We start from the raw sequence: 23,052 nt of genomic DNA on the forward strand, positions 1-23,052 counted from the left end.
ACAAAACTAGGTCCAGCGTATGACTGTGACAGTGAGTGGGTCCAGAGACATGTTGGACAAAACCCACTGAGTCGATGATGGCTCCGAAAGCCTTTTGGAGTGGGTCTGTGGACTTTTCCATGTGAATATTAAAGTCACCAAAGATTAGAATATTATCTGCAATGACTACAAGGTCCGATAGGAATTCAGGGAACTCAGTGAGAAACGCTGTATATGGCCCAGGAGGCCTGTAAACAGTAGCTATAAAAGTGATTGAGTAGGCTGCATAGATTTCATGACTAGAAGCTCAAAAGACGAAAACGTCATTTTTTTTTTGTAAATTGAAATTTGCTATCGTAAATGTTAGCAACACCTCCGCCTTTGCGGGATGCACGGGGATATGGTCACTAGTGTAGCCAGGAGGTGAGGCCTCATTTAACACAGTAAATTCATCAGGCTTAAGCCATGTTTCAGTCAGGCCAATCACATCAAGATTATGATCAGTGATTAGTTCATTGACTATAATTGCCTTTGAAGTAAGGGATCTAACATTAAGTAGCCCTATTTTGAGAAGTGAGGTATCATGATCTCTTTCAGTAATGACAGGAATGGAGGTGGTCTTTATCCTAGTGAGATTGCTAAGGCGAACACCGCCATGTTTAGTTTTGCCCAACCTAGGTCGAGGCACAGACACGGTCTCAATGGTGATAGCTGAGCTGACTACACTGACTATGCTAGTGGCAGACTCCACTATGCTGGCAGGCTGGCTAATAGCCTGCTGCCTGGCCTGCACCCTATTTCATTGTGGAGCTAGAGGAGTTAGAGCCCTGTCTATGTTGGTAGATAAGATGAGAGCACCCCTCCAGCTAGGATGGAGTCCGTCACTCCTCAGCAGGTCAGGCTTGGTCCTGTTTGTGGGTGAGTCCCAGAAAGAGGGCCAATTATCTACAAATTCTATCTTTTGGGAGGGGCAGAAAACAGTTTTCAACCAGCGATTGAGTTGTGAGACTCTGCTGTAGAGCTCATCACTCCCCCTAACTGGGAGGGGGCCAGAGACAATTACTCGATGCCGACACATCTTTCTAGCTGATATGCACGCAGAAGCTATGTTGCGCTTGGTGATCTCTGACTGTTTCATCCTAACATCGTTGGTGCCGACGTGGATAACAATATCTCTATACTCGCCAGTTTTAGCTTTAGCCAGCACCATCTTTAGATTAGCCTTAACGTCGGTAGCCCTGCCCCCGGGTAAACAGTGTATGATCGCTGGATGATTCGCTTTAAGTCTAATACTGCGGGTAATGGAGTCGCCAATGACTAGAGTTTTCAATTTGTCAGAGCTAATGGTGGGAAGCTTCGGCGTCTCAGACCCCGTAACGGGAGGAGTAGAGACCAGAGAAGACTCGGCCTCTGACACCGACCCGCTGCTTAATGGGGAAAACCGGTTGAAAGTTTCTGTCGGCTGAATGAGCGACACCGGTTGAGCGTTCCTACAGCATTTCCTTCCAGAAACCGTGAGAAAATTGTCCGGCTGCGGGGACTGTGCCAGGGGATTTATACTACTATCTGTACTTACTGGTGGCACAGACGCTGTTTCATCCTTTCCTACACTGAAATTAACCTTGCCTAACGATTGCGTCTGAAGCTGGGCTTGCAGTACAGCTATCCTCGCCGTAAGGCGAGCACAGCGGCTGCAATTAGAAGGCATCATGTTAATGTTACTACTTAGCTTCGGCTGTTGGAGGTCCTGACGAATCGTGTCCAGATAAAGCGTCCGGAGTGAAAAGTTGAGGAAAAAATAAATAAATATATGAACGGTAATTAAAAAGTGAAAACCGTAAAGTTGTCAGGTAGCAAAATAGGTTGGCAACAAAACGCACAGCAACTCGAAAACAAGCCTGCAAGTTGTGACCCACAACTTAAATAACAGCATGCCCGTCACAGATCAAGTGAACAGACATGGGTTGTAAACTATGAAACACGCCCTTCTTTCACCACTATATAAACCCGTTTATGAAAATGTAACTTTCTGTTCCAAGGACGTGAGGACTTACCATTCCCACGTTGAAAGGACAAAGACCACCTACAGAACTAAGCCAACCTCAGCAAGAACCTAACGAAATTGGCATCGAATTTCAATGTGAAGGTGACGAAAGGATACACGCCGGAAGAATTAATTTTGACTATACCAGTCAGAATATAGCATGAGCTTAAAGTATGGCAACTTGGTATGAACTTTGAACTCTTAGGGCCTCCCGGGTGGCGCAGTGGTTAAGGGCGCTGTACTGCAGCGCCGGCTGTGTCACCAGAGACTCTGGGTTCGCACCCAGGCTCTGTCGTAACCGGGAGGTCCGTGGGGCGTCGCACAACGCACAATTAGCGTTGTCCGGGTTAGGGAGGGTTTGGCTGGTAGGGATATCCTTGTCTCATCGCGCACCAGCGACTCCTGTGGCGGGCCTGGCACAGTGTGCGCTAACCAAGGTTGCCAGGTGCACAGTGTTTCCTCCGACACATTGGTGCGGCTGGCTTCCGGGTTGGATGCGCGCTGTGTTAAGAAGCAGTGCGGCTTGGTTGGGTTGTGTATCGGAGGACGCATGACTTTCAACCTTCGTCTCTCCCGAGCCCGTACGGGAGTTGTAGCGATGAGACAAGATAGTAGCTACTAACAATTGGATACTACGAAATTGGGGAGAAAAAGGGGTAAAAAATAAAAACACTTTGAACTCCTAGCCGTCGCGTTAGCGCAGCAACTATAGACATGGGCTATGAGAGGGCGGACTGAGTATCTATTCTGCCACACGGCGACGGTACTACCAAGTATCCAAATGGGTGGTTATTTAGAATGCATAAGATTCTGTATTTACCAGAGTAGCTGCCCGATACATAGTTTCTCCCTTTGTTCCTCAGTCTTCCCGCTCTTTCATTCAAAACCCCACCCCATTTCTTTGTGTAACGAGCTGTCATATTCTGTCCGCTAGGGACGTTTTCCGTTATGACATAGAATTTATCATACATTGATTACAAATTATGTTTATGTAATTCTGTGTGATTATTCAGGTATTTAGTAAATAAATTAAACCAAATTTTGTATTGCCGATTCAACTTGTTAGCCAGGGTTCGTGAAGATATCTGAAAGATATATATTCATATTAATCATCACCTTGTCTCAACCAAGAATTTACAACTTTCAGATATCTTCACGAACCCTGGCTAACAAGTTGAATCGGCAATACAAAATTTGGTTTAATTTATTTACTAAATACCTGAATAATCACACAGAATTACATAAACATAATTTGTAATCAATGTATGATAAATTCTATGTCATAACGGAAAACGTCCCTAGCGGACAGAATATGACAGCTCGTTACACAAAGAAATGGGGTGCTATGGATGTGAAAGATTACTAGGTCTTTAAGAGTTTTTTCAGAAGATAACAGCTCTATAAACATTATTTCGTGGTGCCCCGACTTTCTAGTTAATTACATTCACCCGATTAGATTAATCAGGTAATATGAATTAAAGAGAAATTATTTTATATAATAGCATGTCATATCACTTAATCCGGCATAGCCAGATACACCTGTTTTAGAGAAATGTCATCATCGAATATTGTAAGAGCTTCATTTTCTGCTTATATGCCTCATTTATCCTACGGTTCCGACTTGGTGTACAGGGAGAATACTGGACGAACTGGCCATGTTCTGAATTCTGTCGCTGTACATTTCAAAAGTGCTGAACAAATAGACTATGTCCGTCCTAGCTCGTTCATTGTCTTAATCGAAAATATGGATTGCCTCTTATCCGCTCGTCATGCACTTATGCCATAGTTTGTACATCTCAATTGTCAATAGAAATTAAGCAAGTCAGCCATATCAGCTTTTTCTTTTTAAATTTTAAAGGCAGTAAATGAGGCTGAATTAACTGTTTCACTGCCAGACAAGGCTCCACTGATAGCCATGTGTAAATGCATATAAATTAGTCAAGGATATCCATATTGTAACAAAACTTGGTACACATGTAGCAAACATTGTCAAGACTCAACATTTGCAAGGACATTCATATCAACCTCATGGTGGCGCTATAACGTGCACATTTATATCTCTTGATCGGTTTGACTTGAGTGATGAAATTTGGCACACATGCTCAGGGATAGGAGTCTGGATAACCCACGCAATCTCAGACACCACTGACCAGATTTTGACAAAACTTGGGTGAATGATGCGTCTTGCCATAGAGATCCATCATTATTTACAAAAGTACACTGATTGGCCCAAGGGGAGCGCTGCATCATTTCTGGGGACGACACGTTTACTTTTAGCTTGTTTCATCATCCTTTTCAAAAGGATCATAACACCAACTCCAAATCACACACCAAATTAAAATCAAGAATTTTACAAGTTCCAAGTTTATTACCAAGTTCTTAGAAAACATACAAATGATGTCACAGCTTCAGGTCTTCAGGCACGGGTCAGTCGTGATAGACAGGTACACTGACCAATGAGATAATTCCTTCTGGCCCTTCCCTTTTGTAGAGTTAGGGCAGATGAGAGGAAAAGTGAGCATTATACAGTCACTCAGACCACAGCATACACATTCTAAGGAAATAAACTCCGAATCAAAGGGTTGTCTGTGTCTCCTGTGTTTAGAACTACATTCATTTCCCCAGCATACTCACCGTTATATGATCATGGATCAGGTACAGTAGAAACCATTTCAAAACCACCATGTCATCCACTCTGCTGATGTCACAATGAGAGAAAACTGTCAGTTCTTTTTTTTTTGTTGCAACAAATGTGTGCTCTCTTGAACATTTGTATCCCGCGATGTCACAATAAGAGAACATTTAATTCTGCAACGTCACAAAAAGGTGTGACATTGTGAGGGCATAAGCAAGTACTATTTCATTTGATGTCAGAGTATTGACAGCTCATAAGGAGAGTGGGTGCCTCACAACAGCCTAAAATGGCTTCCCCTCACCATCTGCACGTCACATAGTAGCTATCCAAAGCGATATAGTATTGCCTTCTCCTAGATTTTCTCATCAGTGTAGTTGAAGGAGAGGAAGCCACTTCACACCATTGCAATTCTGTGTCAACCTATAGAGGTTGCATAAAAAAGTTACATAAGTGCTTCGGCCAAATGTTGGTTTCCATCCCGTCACAAACACACACGATGAAAGAGCAAAAGAGAGAACTAACAACAGTTAATAACACACTACTTGTAACCAATACAAGAGAAAACATAAGAATGTCTATATAGAAAGTTTTTTTCTTTTGAAACTTAACAAGAGGTGTTGAAAACACAATTTACATGCCATAACAAGGTTTGGCACTTTTTCTTTTGCAGAGGAAAGGTACAAAAAAAGAAAATTGCTTGCTTTTTAAAAAAACAATCTCCCAAACAGGATGTTTTTGCATCTTTTTGCTACCATGTCAGTTTGCAGATACTTCTGAGGCTATGGTGGCAGAGCTTAAGAGTAACAGAACGACTGGTGATAAGCAGAGAGAAAAGAAACAGCCAGGAAAAGTGGATGTCTATGGTTTCCTTCTTTCTGCCTCCTAACTCTGGATGTCACAGAATAGGGGGGGGGGGGGGGGCAGAGTAGACCGTCGAGAAGGCAAGGAGATTCCATGGCCACCATCAGACTGTGATTTTTGGCATATTCACACACCTAATGGCTGAGTCAGCCATCACTCATGAGATTCAGTGGGTCCTGACCAACAGGGGCTACAGGAGGAGTGTTCCTGCCACCCCACCCCCCGGCTCATGGAAGGTTGGACAGTGCGTGTCGGGCCAAGTTGATATTCAGGCTGCTGAAGTGTAGTGCAGCCGATTCCTGTGCTGTGTTCTGCTGACACGTGTCATAATGAAGTCGAAATAGAACGCAGGTCAGTGAGAGAGAGCTTGTCATATAGATCCTATTATTACTAATTCTATGGGGCTTGCTGAGCTGATGTCACAGAACTTTCACTGTGATGTCACAAGAAGAGAACACAGCTCCTCCCGTCAGGATTATGATGTAATAGTTTGATGATGTAACAGTGGTACAACAAACAGAACACTGATGCAGAGTGTGTGGAGGAGCAAAACTGGATCTCAAATGGCATCCTATCCCCCACATACTAGTGCACTACTTTTGACCAGTGCACTATGTGGGGAATAAGGTGTGATTTGAGACTTGGCTAGAGCCTGCCGTGTCCTCTCCTATGTGATCTTCAGAGTGCTGCCGTAGGTCTGCTGTACCACCACCTGCACGTTGTCCAGGATGAAGTCAAAGGCCATGCTCCACACAGACTCCACAGACTGCTGCATCAACCTGCAATCACATAGGATACGTGAAAATAAATGAATGGGAACAGAGGAGAAAACTGAAAAGTACCAGCCTTGGCCCAGTGGTCCGTGACTGTCAAACTGAGTAGAGGGGAGAGTTAAACCATGAGTGGACCGTACCTCTTCATGTACTTGATGACCAGGTCAAGTTTCTCCAGGTCTTTGTCCTCGATCAGATCAGTGCAGTACTTGACCACCTGCAGAATGTCCTCCTCCATGGGTTCTGAGGACGGGGGGAAAGGACAAAGTCCTGGATTTTCACACACAACCACATCATTAACAAACAGTCAAAAGCACAACTACAACTACTACTATATGACAGCAAACGTCCCATTATTCCCAGAGATGGTACTGACCGACCCACTCCCCCTTCTGTACCTGAGATGGTACTGACCAACCCACTCCCCCTTCTGTACCTGAGATGGTACTGACCGACCCACTCCCCCTTCTGTACCTGAGATGGTACTGACCGACCCACTCCCCCTTCTGTACCTGAGATGGTACTGACCGACCCACTCCCCCTTCTGTACCTGATATGGTACTAACCGACCCACTCCCCCTTCTGTACCTGATATGGTAGTGACCCATTCTCTGAGTAGTGTTCGGATGTCCGTGAAATCACAGGCTCCAGCCAGGGTGGGTTCAGGGCGAGGGGTGAACTTAGACAGAGTCTCTGGGACATCCTGCTTTAGGGAGGATGTGGAAGGTCCATTCTCCAGCTAGTTGGGGGTCAGTTCAGGCCAATCATAAAGCATCAGTACAAATCCATTCAGAAAAAAATTCTAACTGACCTTGGATAAGTGTCTAGGGGCTCACCTTGAGGCCGTTGGATAGGTCCCTCGGTCTGAGCGGGTGCTGTAGGGCTTTGGCAGGGCTGTTTCCTGGTGGGTGGGGCCTCTTTAGAGGGGAGGGGCCTTTCTTAATGGGGCTGGAGTTTGTGTTCTTCTTCTTGTAGCGCCTCTTCACCCGACCCACTCCAACCTGCTTCAGCTGCAACAGGGGGTTCCGCTGCTCTGCTACAGAGAAAGAGGGGTTGAGAGAGAGGAGGGAGAACAAAGGAGGCAAGGAAAGGAGATGGAGAAATAAGGGGGTAATGCAAAGAGGGTTGAATTTGATCATTAGTGGAACGTCTACGGTTCTTTCCAGTGTATTGTATGAACATACTGTATTCTGCTCTACATCTCTGGTCTTACCCATGATGATCCCTTGGGCCTGGGCGGTCTCTCTGCGGCTGTACGCTGAACGCAGTTCCTCCTGGAGCTCTCTGGGGAGCGCTGCAAACACCTCCGGGTCAACCTATAGAGAGACAGAATATTTGTGTGTGTGTGTAATGGGGCTATTGGCGTTAATGAGAATGTGTGTGTGTACCTGGGAAAAGTCAGGCAGTTCCAGTATGATGCCCGTGGAGCCAGGCTGTCCAGGCTGGTTGGGGATCTGAAGCACCAGTGTTCCTACAGGAAGGGCAGCGGGGGTAGGAGGAGAGGAGGGGGAAGAAAGAAGGGATGAGGGGTGAGGGCTAGAGGGGCGGTGGTGTGACCCGTTGTGGGATCTCTCTTTCTCTCTGTGGGTCCAGGAGCGCTCCACCTGTTCTCTCAATTCTGCAGGCAAGGCGTCCAACACTGACCTGTCCACCTGGCACACAGACACACACACACACATAAGGGCGCTTTCAAACTGCCGAAAACAATGCATTAAAAACATAGACAACCCAATGGATTTTCAATGACAGCAATGTACTGGTGAACTAGGAGTGGAGAACCTGTGAAGGAGAGGGGACCTCGATGCTGAGGTTGAGGCGTGTCCGAACATGGTTAGGTGTGCGTGTAGAGGGCAGCGGCTCTTCTTTACTTGTCCCTGGGATTGGATCAGCAGGCGAAGGAGGGCAGAGAGTGGAGAAGGGGGGTGGGACTCTGGCAGAGGAACTCTTCCCCTGATTGGTGGTTGAGTCAGCAACAGGAGCATCAGCTAGCGAATCTGAAGAGAGAGAGAGCAGAGGTTGATGTATGGCTTCTTGAGATAATCACTAACAAGATCTCACACACACACATACCTGTGTGGTTGTGTTGGGCGGGGGGCCGCTGGGCCAGAAGCATGTCTCTGATGGAGCGTGTTTTAGGGCCAGAGGGGTCATAGGGGGCTGAGTGAGCCCCATCAAGGAGCTGCACCTGAAGGCCCACCCCCCTCAGGTCCTGCACCTCCAGCCTCATTGAGTGGAACAGCTTGATGACCTCACTGGCTATCAGCTGACCACTGTCTGTCGACTGGGCCAGGGTCACTGACCTGAGAGAGGGGACAGAGGGAGAGAGAAGAGAAGGACAGAAATGGATAAGGAAAGAGGTGAGTGAATTGTCCCCTCAGTGTGTAACCCTGTCCATTGCGCTCTCACCTGGCCAGATTGTCACAGATGCCGTGACCCCCATATTTGGATGGCTCCACCGGGGCCCCCACCTTACGCACCATGACCTTTAGGGTCAGTCTGCGACCCCTGAGCCCCGCGCCCTGAAGACGCTTCTGTACCTCCATGGACAGGTTGGTCAGGAACGACTCCGCCTCGTCCACCTGGTGAGAGAGAATATGGAGAATTCAGAGAACGACAGAATGGAGTAACAGAAAAGCACCTTGAGCTGTTGAAGAACATCGGTTCTACACAAAATATTCCATTCTGAACGAGTGTTCTGCCTCCTTGATTAAGCCTTGGTTATGACAAGCATAAACCAGTTATGACCTGTGTAGAGCAGACCAAATCAAACAAGCTCTAACCACTGTAAACCAAATCTGGTCCTTACCTGTGTGAAGCGGATGTTGTAGTTCATCTCGGCCGAGACAGACTTCCTTTCCTTCTCGCTGCGTACGGGCCGGTCGTCGAGACCTCGGCAGAACCTGAAGAGGGTCTGCCCGGTGCGAGGGCCAAACTCCTTCTGCAGTTGCTGTAGAGACACCTGCTGCAGGTCCCCACACGACCTCACACCCAGAGACGCCAGCTTTGCGCCCATAGAACGGCCCACACCTGAGATTGGTGAGGGGAAGAGGGTTCGGTAGAGGTGGTGAAACGCACCACCAGAAAGATGATCAGTTGCAGTGTCCACCAGGTGGTGCTGTAGTGTCCTCACCTGGCAGGCTAGTGACCCTGTGGTCCCTGATGAAGTCGTCCACTTCCTCTGACCTCAGGAGGTACTGTCCGTCCGGCTTGGCCTTCCGGGTCGCCATCCTCGCCAGCAGGATGTTGGACCCTGGAGAAGTCAGAGGTGACAGGTCACAAGTGTGACTGAGTGGGAGGGAAACTATGCTTAACAATGGCAGTCAACTCCCCTTGCTCCCCTAGAAGTTCAGGGTCACGTTCAGTAGAGCACAAGCACACTGTAGCAAAACATTTTGAAGTGGAAAATGAAAAGGAGCATTTGTTATTGGACAAGCCCAGATAACAGTGAGGGACTATTTCAGTCTGTTTTCTGCCATTTGGTGCATAATAAACAACCTAGGTAGTAGTGCCCGCTCCGTTTGCAAATGTTTCCTCCCGTTGTGCCTACAGAACATTACCACGGGGTGGTAGAGGAAGGCGTGGCACCACTCACCCATGCCCACCGAGGCAGTGCACCCAGTCCTCTCCCTGACATCTGTCCGGATGGCGCTGGCCAGCTCTTCAGGTGTAGCACCCAACTCAGCCAGCAGGGCAGAGCAATCCACCAACGCCTCGTCACAACTCAGAGCCTCAATGTTGTGAGTATAACTACGGGGGGGTGAAATCAATTTGTTGTTTATCAGATGATTGTGCTACGATCCTAACAATAACAAAGGAATCAGAGTGGTCAGAGGTCATGACTAACAGCGGGAGGTGAGAGAGAAAATGACATGGGATTTACAGATCCTCCCTACATCCGTACCTGGCGAGGGTCTCGTACATAGCCAGTGCCACCTCCTTGTAAGCCTGGAAGTCATAAGGGACAGACTGCAGGGAAGGACACAGCTGTTTAGCCTGGCCAAAAAACATCCCATTCCTCACTCCTGCCTGCCTGACAGAAGGAAAAGAAAAAAAGGAGACCAGATTACTAAAGGGTAGAGGGTATGTATGGAACCTGGCCTCGTTGGAAAGCACTTCTGACCCATCAGGAATGCACAGAGGACACAAGATAGACACACTTCCAGATACCAAAGAAAATATCCCTTTTCTCTGGAAACAATGTTAATATACTATTTTAAACTTAGTGCTTAGAACAGCCAATTATATTTCCACCAACCATTTCATTTGTTATGCTTCTTTTTTGACAATGAGGGTTAAAAGGGTCCATTTGAGGGTTAAACTAATGCATTCTGGGAAATGTAGCATTTCCCCCATATTGAACTAAATTAAAATAATTTCATATAAATATAGAATATAGGTTTTTTCCTTAATCATTCATTAAAAAAAAAGTTTGTCCTAAATCAATTTTCAACATTATTTTACATGCATGTATATAATGACATGATTGATGTTTTATGTACAAGATGTTAATTCGTATAGACTAACCTAATATAGAAGAATTTGAATTTCACAGAATTAAATTATATTTCCTTTAATTCAAACAATGGTGTATCATGTTTACTACGCCAATTCAAATTCAACGAGGCATTTGAGCCTAACCCTGAGTGAGTATGTAGAGAGATAGAGAGAGTTACCTGGCCTCGTAGCTACAGGAGGCAATCTCAGCCATAGAGAGGCAAGTTGTGTCCGGTTCCACACCATTGCCATGGGAGACGTGACTCTCGGCCGAGGTCATTTCCTCCAGTTCCCCATCCTTCCTCTCCGAGACACCTGCATGGGAGTATTTCCTCTGATAGTACTGCAGCTCCAGCTGGCGGTCAACACCAGGTCTCTGGGCCACTCTGCCTGGACCACGGTTACTGGTCACAGCTACTGGCTTCCCTGAGGGGGAGGAGAGGAGGTGGGCGGTTAGTAGGGACTGGCCAGTTAAGGACTAGATTTGAGGTATACAAACGGTTATGCATGAAGGTCATCATGAAAATAAAATAACTGTCATAACCCCTAAGAAAAAAATAATGGCGGTAGAGGCCACTGTGTTCTTGGGGACCTTCAATGCTGAATATATTTTTTGGCCCTCTTCCCCAGATCTGTGCCTCGACACAATCCTGTCTTGGAGCTCTACAGACAATTCATTCGACCTCATGGATTGATTTTTTGGGGGGTCCCACAGTTGACAGCACTGTCGACTGTGGGACCTTATATAGACAGGTCCAATCAATTGAATTTACCACAGGTGGACTCCAAGTTGTAGAAACATCTCAAGGATGATCAGTGGAGATGGGATGCACCCGAGCTCAGTTGAGTCTCATAGCAAAGGGTCTGAATACTTTTTTTTCTCTTCATCAAAACTATGAAATAACACATATGGAATCATGTAGTAACAAAAAAAAAGTGTTAAACAAATCATATTTGATATGTTAGATTCTTCAGTATCCACCCTTTGCTTGCGACCAAGCTTTAACTTCCTGACTGATGTCTTGAGATGTTGCTTCAATATATCCACATAATTTTCCTCCCTCATGATGCCATCTATTTTGTGAAGTGCACCAGTCCCTCCTGCAGAAAAGCACCCCCACAGCATGATGCTGCCACCCCCGTGCTTCACGGTTGGGATGGTGTTCTTCGGCTTGCAAGCCTCCCCCTTTTTCCTCCAAACATAATGATGGTCAATATGGCCAAACAGTTCTATTTGGTTCATCAGACCAGAGGACATTCCTCCAAAAAGTACGATCTTTCTCCCCATGTGCAGTTGCAAACCGTAGCCTGGCTTTATTATGGCAGTTTTGGAGCAGTGGCTTCTTCCTTGCTGAGCGGCCTTTCAGGTTATGTCGATATAGGACTATATGGATACTTTTGTACCGGTTTCCTCCAGCATCTTCACAAGGTCCTTTGCTGCTGTTCTGGGATTGATTTGCACTTTTCGCACCAAAGTACGTTCATCTCTAGGAGACAGAACGCGTCTCCTTCCTGAGCGGTATGACGGCTGCGTGGTCCCATGGTGTTTATACCTGCATACTATTGTTTGTACAGAGGAACGTGGTACCTTCAGGCATTTGGAAATTGCTCCTAAGGATGAACCAGACTTATGGAGGTCTACAACTTTTTCTGAGGTCTTGGCTGATTTCTTTTGATTTTCCCATGATGTCAAGCAAAGAGGCACTGAGTTTGAAGGTAGGCCTTGAAATACATCCACAGGTACACCTCCAATGGACTCAAATGATGTCAATTAGCCTATCAGAAGCTTCTAAAGCTATGACATAATTTTCTGGAATTTTCCAAGCTGTTTAAAGGCACAGTCAACTTAGTGTATGTAAACTTCTGACCCACTAGAATTGTGATACAGTGAATTATAAGTGAAAGAATCTGTCTGTAAACAATTGTTGGAAAAATTACTTGTGTCATGCACAAAGTAGATGTCCTCACCGACTTGCCAAAACTATGGTTGAAAAACGAGTTTTAATGACTCCAACCTAAGTGTATGTAAACTTCGGACTTAAACTGTATGTATGTATGTTTTGTGCTATTCAAACAGTTATTGCGGTGACTGTGGTCATTTGGCTGACCAATAACTGTCACCCAAAATTCCATGACCGTCACGGCCCTGTGTGTCTGTGTGTGGGTGTGTGTGAGAGCGTGCATGCCTTTGAGGTCGGGCCTGTGTCTGATCCCCACAGAGACAAAGAAACAGTCCATGTCCACATGCAGGATACAGGACTGAGGGCCAGGAGCAGCTGACAAACCTGAACAACAAACACACAGACAGACAAATCAGAAGAGAGACAGACTTGTAACATACACAGAATAAGAAACACACACATTTACAGACAGAAGTAAATGTACACACAGCTACTCCTGTAATAAGGTCAGCAAAACAAGTCACACTCAGACTCAACCTTCCATTAAACCCTGACGACATTAACAACATGCAGAATGTTTCCACTGACATTTGAGAGAGAGAGAGACATGACTGGACTGAGTAATTAGAATTCACATGCCGTCAGACAGAGACCACCTAATCCAATCACACACTCCTCTTCCTTACCCTCTCTCCTCTGGCGTTTGAGCCTGTCTCTCCCGGGGAATGTGGCGCCCCCTGTGGCCCTCCTCCTGCTCTGCAGCGTGTTGACATACTCAGAGAACTCACTCCTCCACGTGGAGATGTGATGTAGACGAGAGTGGGAGTAGAACTCTGAGATGATCCCCCCGGTCTTCGCCAGTACTGATTGGTGGTCACTGTCTGGAGGGGTGGGATTTGAGGGAATAGCTGATAAGCTGTTGGTTTCAAGAGGGGCGGGGCTAGGTGTAAAGGCATTGTGGTGACTGCCATTCAGACGGACAGGGGAAGTGGAGAGGTTTGGGTTATCAAGGGGGAGGGGGTTCTCAGGAGGGGAATCTGATTGACGGGGCTTCGGCGGTGGGAGAACGAGGGGGCGGGACGCCAAGGCAGCCGTCGCCTCCTGATAGGTGGGCGGCGGAGGTTTGGGTCGCTGTTCATTGGCCAGTTGTTCGTGGTGTCTGTGGTGAGACACAGGGGGAGGAGTTGGGTTCCTGGGGGGGCTGTGGAGAAGTTTGGGGGGGTCAGATTTCAAAGGAGAGTTGGATAGGGGGCTGGCAGGATGCAGGGACACAGACCCCCCCGTGGACTTCCTGTCAGGGTTCAGGGGTGTGTCTGTGGGTAGTGTGGGGTTGGGGGAGAGATCCAGAGGCTTTAAGGCACCATTCACAGGGTGGGTGTGACCATTGGTCAGAGGGGGGTCCGTTGCCCCTCTTGTGGGTCTGACAGGACAGGGGTCCTCACCGCCCCCCTCTTGCACCCAGTTTATTTGGGCGGTTCTCATTTTGTCATAGGTCAGTAATGATCCATTTCTATAGGACAGAGAGAGAAGTGGGAATTTAGAATCACAACTTTGAACCAATGTTCTTTATGTGCACCCTACTTTTGTATGTTATTATGCCAGCACCAATATACATGCATCAACACACACAAAACACACTCACAGTCTGAAGTCCAGATCCCGGTAGCTGTGCTGGAGGTGGTTGGAGAAGGAGAGGCTGGACTGAGGTTGTGCGTGCCCAGGTTTAGAGTGCTCATGGCTGGGGTGAGCTGGGATGGGACCGGGGGTCTGTAAGTGGGTGTCGGCTGGAGCAAGAGGCTGGATGCAGCCTGGCTTGGCCTGCCCTTGGCTAGGTGGGTGGTGGGGGATGTGTCCTGGGTCAGAGTAGAGGTGATTGGAGGAGTAGGGGCTGAGAAAGCAGTGTCCTGGGCTAAAGTGTCTGGGCTGGGGGTTGAGGTCACCAGCTAGCGGGTTACACTGGTTGGGCTGGGGGAGGAGATTGTCTATGTGTAAATGACTGTGGCTGGATAGGGGCTTCCCAAGGCTGGGGGATGGATTGCTGAGGACAGGTATGAGGTTATTGAGGCTGGGTACAGGGAGGCTGTGGCTGGGTTGGGTTTGCCCGTGGCTGAGTCCTGCAGCCTCCTGGCCCTGGCGAACAGACACACTGGGGAAGCTCAGGCCTTTCTGCTTGGCATAGAGCTGGTACTGCAGGTAGGACAGGAGATGGCCAGCCTTGATACTGAAGGTGGGAAAGAGGAAGGTTTAAACACTATACGTAAATTATTTACACAACACACAACACTACACCCACCTGTCAGTGATCCACTCCGGCCGGACCACCTTCTGGTCCCTCAGCTCCTGTATCTTGCTGTTGGGCAGGTTGGTGGCGATTATGTGGGTTGTCTTGGAGTGGGAGTAGTACATGTGAAACTGACCCCCATGCAGCATCATCAGCCTGCGCAGCTCGTCCGCACTGGGGTCTAGGTATAGAAATAATACATAGAAGAATTGGACTGGTGCTGATATCCACATTCTACTCTTCATAATCCTATGCTCACACACACAGTCAAAAGCCAGAGAGGAAGAACAGGAACAGACATCAAAGAGCAGGGTAAAGCACACACACACACAGTACCAGTCAAAAGTTTGGAAATACCTACTCATTCAATGGTTTTTTCTTTATTTGTACCATTTTCTACATTGTAGAATAATAGTAAAGACATCAAAACTACAAATAACACATATGGAATCATGTAGTAAACCCCCCTCCCCGAAAAAAAAACGGTTGTATTTGAGATTCTTCAAAGTAGCCACCCTTTGCCTTGATGACAGATTTGCACACTCTTGGCATTCTCTCAACCAGCTTCGAGGTAGTCACCTGGAATGCATTTCAATTAACAGCTGTGCCTAAAGTACATTTGTTGAATTTCTTTCCTTCTTAATGCGTTTGAGCCAATCAGAAGATGGTCTTTTACCAAATAGGGATAAGTCCATATTATGGCAAGAACAGCTTAAATAAGCAAAGAGAAAAGATAGTCCATCATTACTTTAAGGTCAGTCAATCATCAAAATTTCAAGAACTTTCAAAGTTTCTTCAAGTGCAGTTGCAAAAACCATCAAGCGCTATGATGAAACTGGCCCTCATGAGGACCGCCACAGGGAAGGAAGACCCAGAGTTCTCTGCTGCAGTCTGCTGTCCCCACATGCTTCAAGATGGCCACCATTGTTCCTGTACCTAAGAAGGCAAAGATAACTGAACTAAATGACTATCACCCCATAGAACTCACTTCTGTCATCATGAAGTGCTTTGCGAGACTAGTCAAGGATCATGTCACCTCCACCTTACTTGTCACCCTAGACCCATTTCAATTTGCTTATCGTCCTAATAGATCCACAGACAATGCACTCGCCATCACATAGCACACTGCCCTGTCCCATCTGGACAAGAGGAATATGGGACCAATGTGGAAAGCTTCAACTTCCTCTGTGTACACATCACTGATGATCTGAAATGGTCCATCCACACAGACAGCGTGGTGAAGAAGCTGAAACAGCGCCGCTTCAACCTCAGGAGGCTACAGGAGGCTGCACCCCCCACAACCGCAGGGCTCTCCAGAGGGTGGTGCGGTCTGCCCAACGCATCACCGGCAGCAAACTACCTGCCCTTCAGGACACCTAGAGCACCCGATGTCACAGGAAGGCCAAAAAGATCAAAGGACAACAACCACCCGAACCACTTCCTGTTCACCCTGCTATCATCCAGAAGGCGATGTCAGTAAAGGTGCATCAAATCTGTGACCGAGAGACTGAAAAGCAGCTTATATCTCAATGTCATCAGACTGTTAAATAGCCATCATATGCACATTAGAGGCTGCAGTCCTATATACATAGACTTGAAATCACTGGCCACTTTATTAATGGAACACTAGTCACTTTAATATTACTCATCTCATGTATATACTGTATTCTATTCTACTGTATCTTAGTCTATGCCCCTCTGACATTGCTCGTCCCTATATTTTTAATTCCATTCCTTTACTTAGCTGTGTGCATTGTTGTGAAATTGTTCGATATTACTGCACTGTTGGATTTCGCTACACCCGCAATAACAACATGTGACCAATAAGATTTGAAAGAGATAAATAATGAAATAAAAAATAAAAAAGATGTTACCAGCCTCAGAAACTTCAGCCCAAATAAATGCTTCACTGAGTTCAAGTAACAGACACTGCGTGAATCAGGCCTTCATGGTCAAATTGCGGCAAAGAAAACACTACTAAATGACATCAATAAGAAGAGACTTGCTTGGGCTTATAAACACGAGCAATGGACATTAGACCGGTGGAAATCTGTCCTTTGGTCTGATGAGTCCAAGTTTGAGATTTTTGGTTCCAACCACCGTGTCTTTGTGAGACGCAGACTAGGTGAACAGATGATCTCCGCATGTGTGGTTCCAACCATGAAGCATGGAGGGAGAGGTGTGATGGTGCTTTGATGGTGACACTGTCAGTGATTTATTTAGAATTCAAGGCACACTTAACCAGGATGACTACCACAGCATTCTGCAGTGATACGCCATCCCATCTGGTTTGCGCTTAGTGGGACTATTATTTGTTTTTCAACAGGACAATGACCCAACAGACCTTCAGGCTGTGTAAGGGCTATTTGACCAAGGAGAGTGATGGAGTTTTGCATCAGATGACCTGGCCTCCACAATCACCCAACTGTTTGGGTTACTACATGATTACATAGAGAAGACATCAAAACTATTACTCTACCATGTAGAAAATAGTCAAAATAAAGAGAAACCCTTGAATGAGTAGGTAGAGAGGAGATTATTTCCATGTACTCCCCTGTGATATTCTTAGAACTCATTTACATATCCAATGTAGATTTCCTGTAGGTGAACAGAAAGAGATAGAAGAAAGACAAATACAAAAGCTAAATGAGGGGAAAGAGTGAAAGGTGGAAAGAGGAATGAGAGAAGAAATGGGGTAAAAATGGAAAAGTGGAGATAAGAGGGGGAAAGAGAAAATAAATGAAAGAGAGATAGAAGGAGAGAAGGGAAGGCAGTGTGGGAAAATAGAATAAAGAGGTAGAACGTGTCGACCGCACAGCAATCCCAACAAAGCCTTCTATGGCTTACCTAACAACTGAACCCCATCTATTGTACGGTCCACGCGCACAAAGTCCATACATTGCAGTTACACACCCGCCCAGTCTTTCTAGAGAAATAATTGCAATCAAAGTAAAATTGCTTAGAAAGTATAAATGGGTTACTAGCTCCATTAAAGCATTAAGGACTGTATTTAGTATCCATAGAAGGGATAAGGATATAATCAATGGGAGAAGGGTGGGTATGGTGTAAAGGCGAGGGCATGGGAACATCCCAGACAGTTAGGAACAGTTCGGGTATATATTAGGACGGCATTTTGTGATGTTTTTGTTCATTTTGATCTTCGGAAGGTTTTTTACCAGCAGTTGGTGCACACAGAAGATGATCGAGGCAAGCTGAAGTCGGTAGCCAAGTCTACGCCCCTTTGACGGCGATTGGTCAACCGAAGGGATTCTTCAATTCAGTGTTTGTTGTCAATCAATGAGATGTGGATGAAAACAAGGCCTATTTTTCCACTTGAGAAATACTGCACCAAACATCTTAGTTAGATGTAAAATTGTGTGACTAAGAGCTCTGCAAAAACATCAAAATAAATGACAGATTTCTTGATTTATCTTAGATTAATTTGGACTCTTTTGAGGAAGTGTATGCTTGCTACAGCATCTCAAGATGGACAAACAGTACTTTTGCCGCATTGTCTCATTTGTCAAGCAAAGGTCTTTTAAGGGAGTATGCGAGCGCACTCGTTCGGGTCACCTAGCCAGACCATGCTGATGCCTTAATGGCCATGTGTCTCACCTGTGTACCCGTTGACATATATGGCCACCCCAGTGAAGATGCTAGAGCAGACTCCATCTTTCTGTTTCTCTCTGGGGGCGTCCATCTTAAACTGCTCATCCAGCTTGGACACCTTAGCAGCCATGTAGCCACCCTACACACACATTTTACATTTAAAGTCATTTAGCAGATGCTCATATCTAGAGCAACTTACAGGAACAATTAAAGTGAAGTGCCTTGCTCAAGGGCACAGACAGATTTTTCACCTGGTCGGTTGCTAGCCCAACGCTCTTCACCGCTAGGCTACATAATGTCGGTACACACACACACATTTTAGAATTTGTTCTAACAAGAAACCCTGATATTCTCACTGCAGACTGATAGTCACACATGCAACAGGGCTCCAGGCGAAGTCAATGAAGTGCCAAATTAAGGAGGAAAACCTGGGTCGGCTTATCATGCATGACATATACAGAGCATTACTACAAAATTCTTAGCCTCTTCTTTCTCATCAGCAGTCATAAGTATACATAATCACACAGGTATCAACCTAAGTTGTCTGCACAATTCAACATGCACTAGCAGTACCATATTATCTCACTGAGCTAAAGTGAGCCAATGTAACGGATAATGCCACGCTCATGGTTCTCCATGGCAACGGAAACAGGAAGTTACTCACCCTGGAGGCCCAACCGTTGTCATCCCTGTCCCTCTTCCTCCGCCCATCTCGACTCATACTGAGAAACACCTGGGAGAGGATGAGACAGGGAAAAATAGTCTGTTTTAGGTAGCCATATCTATGACGGTGAGTCAGTCCGTGTAAAGAGAACCCACACAGATACACACACTCTTTGTTATCAGGTGTTTAGGTGATCGACCAGCCAACTTCAGTACACTAATTAGGCTTGTATTGTAATTAGTGATCGATACAGGGAGATTTACATCAGGCCCCACCCTAGAAGAACAGTACAACAGTGTGTGTGGGAAAGTGTGGTGACCAATGCTTACTTTGATTGAAACGTTGGATATTACATTTTTGCATCTGAGCTCCTAGAGTGTGCGGCTCTCCTTTATTTTCACGTATTCTACTCCGCTAGCCAGCACCTCGCCTAAATAGGTGTGCGTTTCTTTTTCTTCTAGATTGACCAATGCTTACTTACCATATAAATTTGACCTTCCTTGGTCTGTCATTTTGTCCCTCAAAACACACTCTCTAGAACACTTTATTTTTCTCACACTTGATGTTCTCCCACCCTATATCCTGTGGGTGCCTCCATCTCAGATGGTGTTATTATGATGACACCATCCTCATCCTCTCTTTTTTTATTACATTATTTTAATTATCCGTCTGGACCTTTCAATTCTGGCCTTGAGCATTGTAGTGCTCATCTGAAAACAGATGCATCTTCAAACCCCCTCCTACTGGGCTTTCTGAGCTCAATCCATCAGACTGTTGTCCAACTTGACATGAGGAGGGTGTTTCCTAGATCAAGGAGAGATCAACAACTTCTGATTTTGGAGTGTACTCTCCCTTTAGCACAGACACTAGCCTCAGTCTGTGATCCATGTCTCAACCGGAGGGAGTGGCCCAGTAAGCCTATTAGTCCTAATATAGGCCCTGAGAAAAGGAGCCTGAACGCCCGCCATTAAGAAACCCAAAAGCAGAGAAAGGCACATCTGTTGAATGAATAGGCAGACACAGTCAGGTTTGACACTGATTGTCTGTGTTCCCAATCTGCTCATCACCTGTAGCTGGCTGCCATGATTGCAGCGTGTGACTTATATCCTGCCAGGGCCAGGTGCTCCAATCATGCAAATGAGCATGAGCAGGAAGCACACACTCAGGTCAGTTCAAAGGGAGGTGACATCAAACATTGGGAGAATCTCAATTGCATACTCCTCGCATCCTCACCTTCTCAAAAGCCACTGGATGAGAAAACCCAGAGGTCCCAACCCTTTGCCCTTCTCCTCCAATGGGTTTTTTGAGAAGGAGGCGAGAGGACGCAAGGAGTATGCAATTGAAATTCTCCCAAGAAAGAGAAAATGAAGGAAGCCGAATGGGAAAAAAGGATGGATGTAGCCTTGGGTAGAAATGTTATGGACAAAGGCACATAAAAAAGGATGACGGGGGGGGGGACAGAAAATGACAGAAAATGACATCGGCAGATAACCTATACAGAGAAGAAAGCAGTAAGGAAGAGGTGGAGATATGGGGTTAAATCTAAGCCTACATCCCATCCATGGACAGGTAATCAATCAGACAAAGCATCTGAGAAAGATTGACTATCCTACGCCTGTCTGTCTTTTTATTCCAGCCCTACAATATTTGCTGGGTTAAGATCAGCTTTATCTGGCGCTGTTATGACCTTTAACATTATGAGCTAAAAATACACCTGTCTCCAGAACAGTTCTAAAAGGCCTCCCGCTGTATTAACTCTGCAGCAGAATATAAACAGGATGGCTGGACCATAGACATAGATAGAGGACTCATCTCTGTATCTGTGCTATTATAGTGTTTGTGATGGCTTGGACAGTGCCATTGAAGTTCCATTTTGAAGTAGTACATTTTCTTCTTCAAGATTGTCTGATCGTGCCTAATGACATGACTCCAACAGGGTCACCAGGAGGGATCAGCTAATAAAGTTGTAAGTCCCACCCAGTTGACTACATTACAATAGTGGGAGCCCTCAATGGTGCTGCCCATGTTAATACAGCCTTTGACCACTAGAGGGCTCTATCATTCTCTATGGGCTGGACACCTGCCAGACCGTCTGTCCTGCTGTGCCACCCTCAAATGAGTCCCCACAGAAACACAAATGGCCCACAGCTGGTGGACTGCAAGTGTCACAGTGTAACCTGGCTCCAAAGTATTGTGGTAGAAAAGGGCCAAATTGGTTCCTGCCGCCAAGGAGTCCATCTTAAGTCAACTTCAAGGGCTGGTACCAAGAATTCATCAGAGGCATAGCCAGTTAGATATGAGAGAGATGCTGGGGGTGAGAGGGGACAGATAATGTACTTACTAAATCAATTATGACTTATTTCCATTACAAAGACAATTAAAATGAGTACAAAGAGCATAGCAGTAGACACCAGTCTAACTGCAGCCTCTTTTTGTACGAGGGCTGTTATGGAGCATGCTTCGTACAGTGCCAATCACTGATCTCCTCGCTGACTCCTTACTGGACTGAAAATTCTAAAGTAAGCAGGTTGCAGGAGTCATGCTTGCTGGAGTTGGCTACAGGTCTAGCTAGCCCCCCTCCCTGCTCCCTCCCTCCTCGAGCAGAACACAAACAAAGATTTGTGGTCGACCTGCATGGCGAGCACTGCCTGGACACACGAATGGGCATGATTTTACTTTAAGATTGATTTTTTTTTACTTTAAGCTAGATATAGCTATGCATACGGACTAGCGTTGACGATTTCCTAAATGAAAAAGACAGCTGACCCCAATCACGTCCACTATGTGTGTAGCTAAGCTTGTTAGCTAGATCCACGATCCATGATTCTGTGTGGGAAATGTATTGCTTGCTTCGTCATGTCTGTCAGCTAGTGCGGTCCCATGTGATTTTGACTACCACAGACCTAAAAAAGCTCAACTAGCCACGTTACTCTCGAATGAAGACTGTCAAAAAAAGGCAAGCTGAAAGACAGATAAAAATCAAGCCAGCTGCAGAGTTAGCTGGTAAATAACAAATGTAACCGAATGAATCGTGTCGCAGCGCTACAGAGTATAATTTCAGACTGTGCACAGATTCTGTGTGCAGTGAGGGAGGACACGTTGCTTATGTCGAAATTATGTTACATAATTGTCCAACAATGAATACACAGTAGGTGCACGAGTGTGTGCTACAAAGTGTCCACACTGTACTGTTCCCATTGTAAAAGCGGAAGTCGCTTTGCTACTCACCTTCTCTTCTACTGACTTGATCTTGTGCTGAAATCAAACTGCCAAATGTTGCTCTCGCAGGCTGGATCCTTCTTCTAAAAGGGTCTATGCGGTGGAGTTATTCCCTATTTTGAGTTCAGTGTAACTGTTGTGGTCTTCCTATTTTGACATGCTCTTGAATAATCTCCGATCACCTTTCTCCGTGTGCTCTCCATTTTCAGCAGCCCGTCTGCTTTTTCTCTCTGCCTCCCTTCTCTCCCTCTCTCAACTCCCTGGCTCCTCCCCTCACTGTTTAGCGCCTTAAACCGTCCTCCCTGTCGGGTCAGTGACAGCTCCCATTGCCGCTGATTGTGGTTATCGTGCCACCCGGTGGCGAGTCAACAACACTACACTTGACGCAGCGCTGTGAAAGGCCACGTTTCATTTCATTACCAATTTTCCCTAGCCTTTAAAACCTCATCGGCCTCCGCCGCATAAAGAAGTAGTTATTGCGCCACTTAAACTGGAGAAGGGTCTGAAAATTGAAATGGAATTGGGTCAAAGAAGATTAGGGACGACGGTATGTTGTGGGCTACTATCTCACGCACGCACGTCCCTCGTTTGA

At 46.1% G+C, this 23,052-nt stretch overlaps 1 protein-coding gene across 13 annotated transcripts; it reads right to left on the bottom strand.

The window, feature by feature from the left end:
* Window positions 1-4,369: 4,369 nt before the first annotated feature.
* Window positions 4,370-22,728, bottom strand: rev1 (REV1 DNA directed polymerase). Of its 13 annotated transcripts, none has more exons than XM_065017195.1 (24): window positions 22,470-22,728; window positions 19,242-19,310; window positions 18,584-18,716; window positions 14,981-15,149; window positions 14,330-14,908; window positions 13,374-14,197; window positions 12,973-13,071; window positions 10,966-11,212; window positions 10,194-10,322; window positions 9,885-10,039; window positions 9,423-9,542; window positions 9,099-9,319; window positions 8,699-8,871; window positions 8,363-8,592; window positions 8,072-8,286; window positions 7,681-7,944; window positions 7,506-7,608; window positions 7,129-7,325; window positions 6,881-7,031; window positions 6,433-6,562; window positions 6,232-6,298; window positions 4,960-5,078; window positions 4,658-4,721; window positions 4,370-4,505 (listed from the first exon to the last, which is right to left on the bottom strand). In XM_065017195.1, exons 2-24 carry the CDS (start codon window positions 19,296-19,298, stop codon window positions 4,440-4,442), a joined length of 4,512 nt encoding a protein of 1,503 aa, XP_064873267.1. In that variant the 5' UTR covers window positions 19,299-19,310; window positions 22,470-22,728; the 3' UTR covers window positions 4,370-4,439. The 13 variants fall into 13 exon arrangements, 10 of the variants coding, with proteins under 10 accessions (XP_064873267.1, XP_064873262.1, XP_029504424.1 ...); XM_065017190.1 differs by having other exon boundaries at window positions 7,129-7,328; XM_029648564.2 differs by having other exon boundaries at window positions 6,433-6,535; window positions 7,129-7,328; window positions 22,470-22,727.
* Window positions 22,729-23,052: the final 324 nt, after the last annotated feature.

This window comes from Oncorhynchus nerka, linkage group LG1 (genome assembly GCF_034236695.1).
Source record: "Oncorhynchus nerka isolate Pitt River linkage group LG1, Oner_Uvic_2.0, whole genome shotgun sequence".
Classification (NCBI taxonomy): domain Eukaryota; kingdom Metazoa; phylum Chordata; class Actinopteri; order Salmoniformes; family Salmonidae; genus Oncorhynchus; species Oncorhynchus nerka.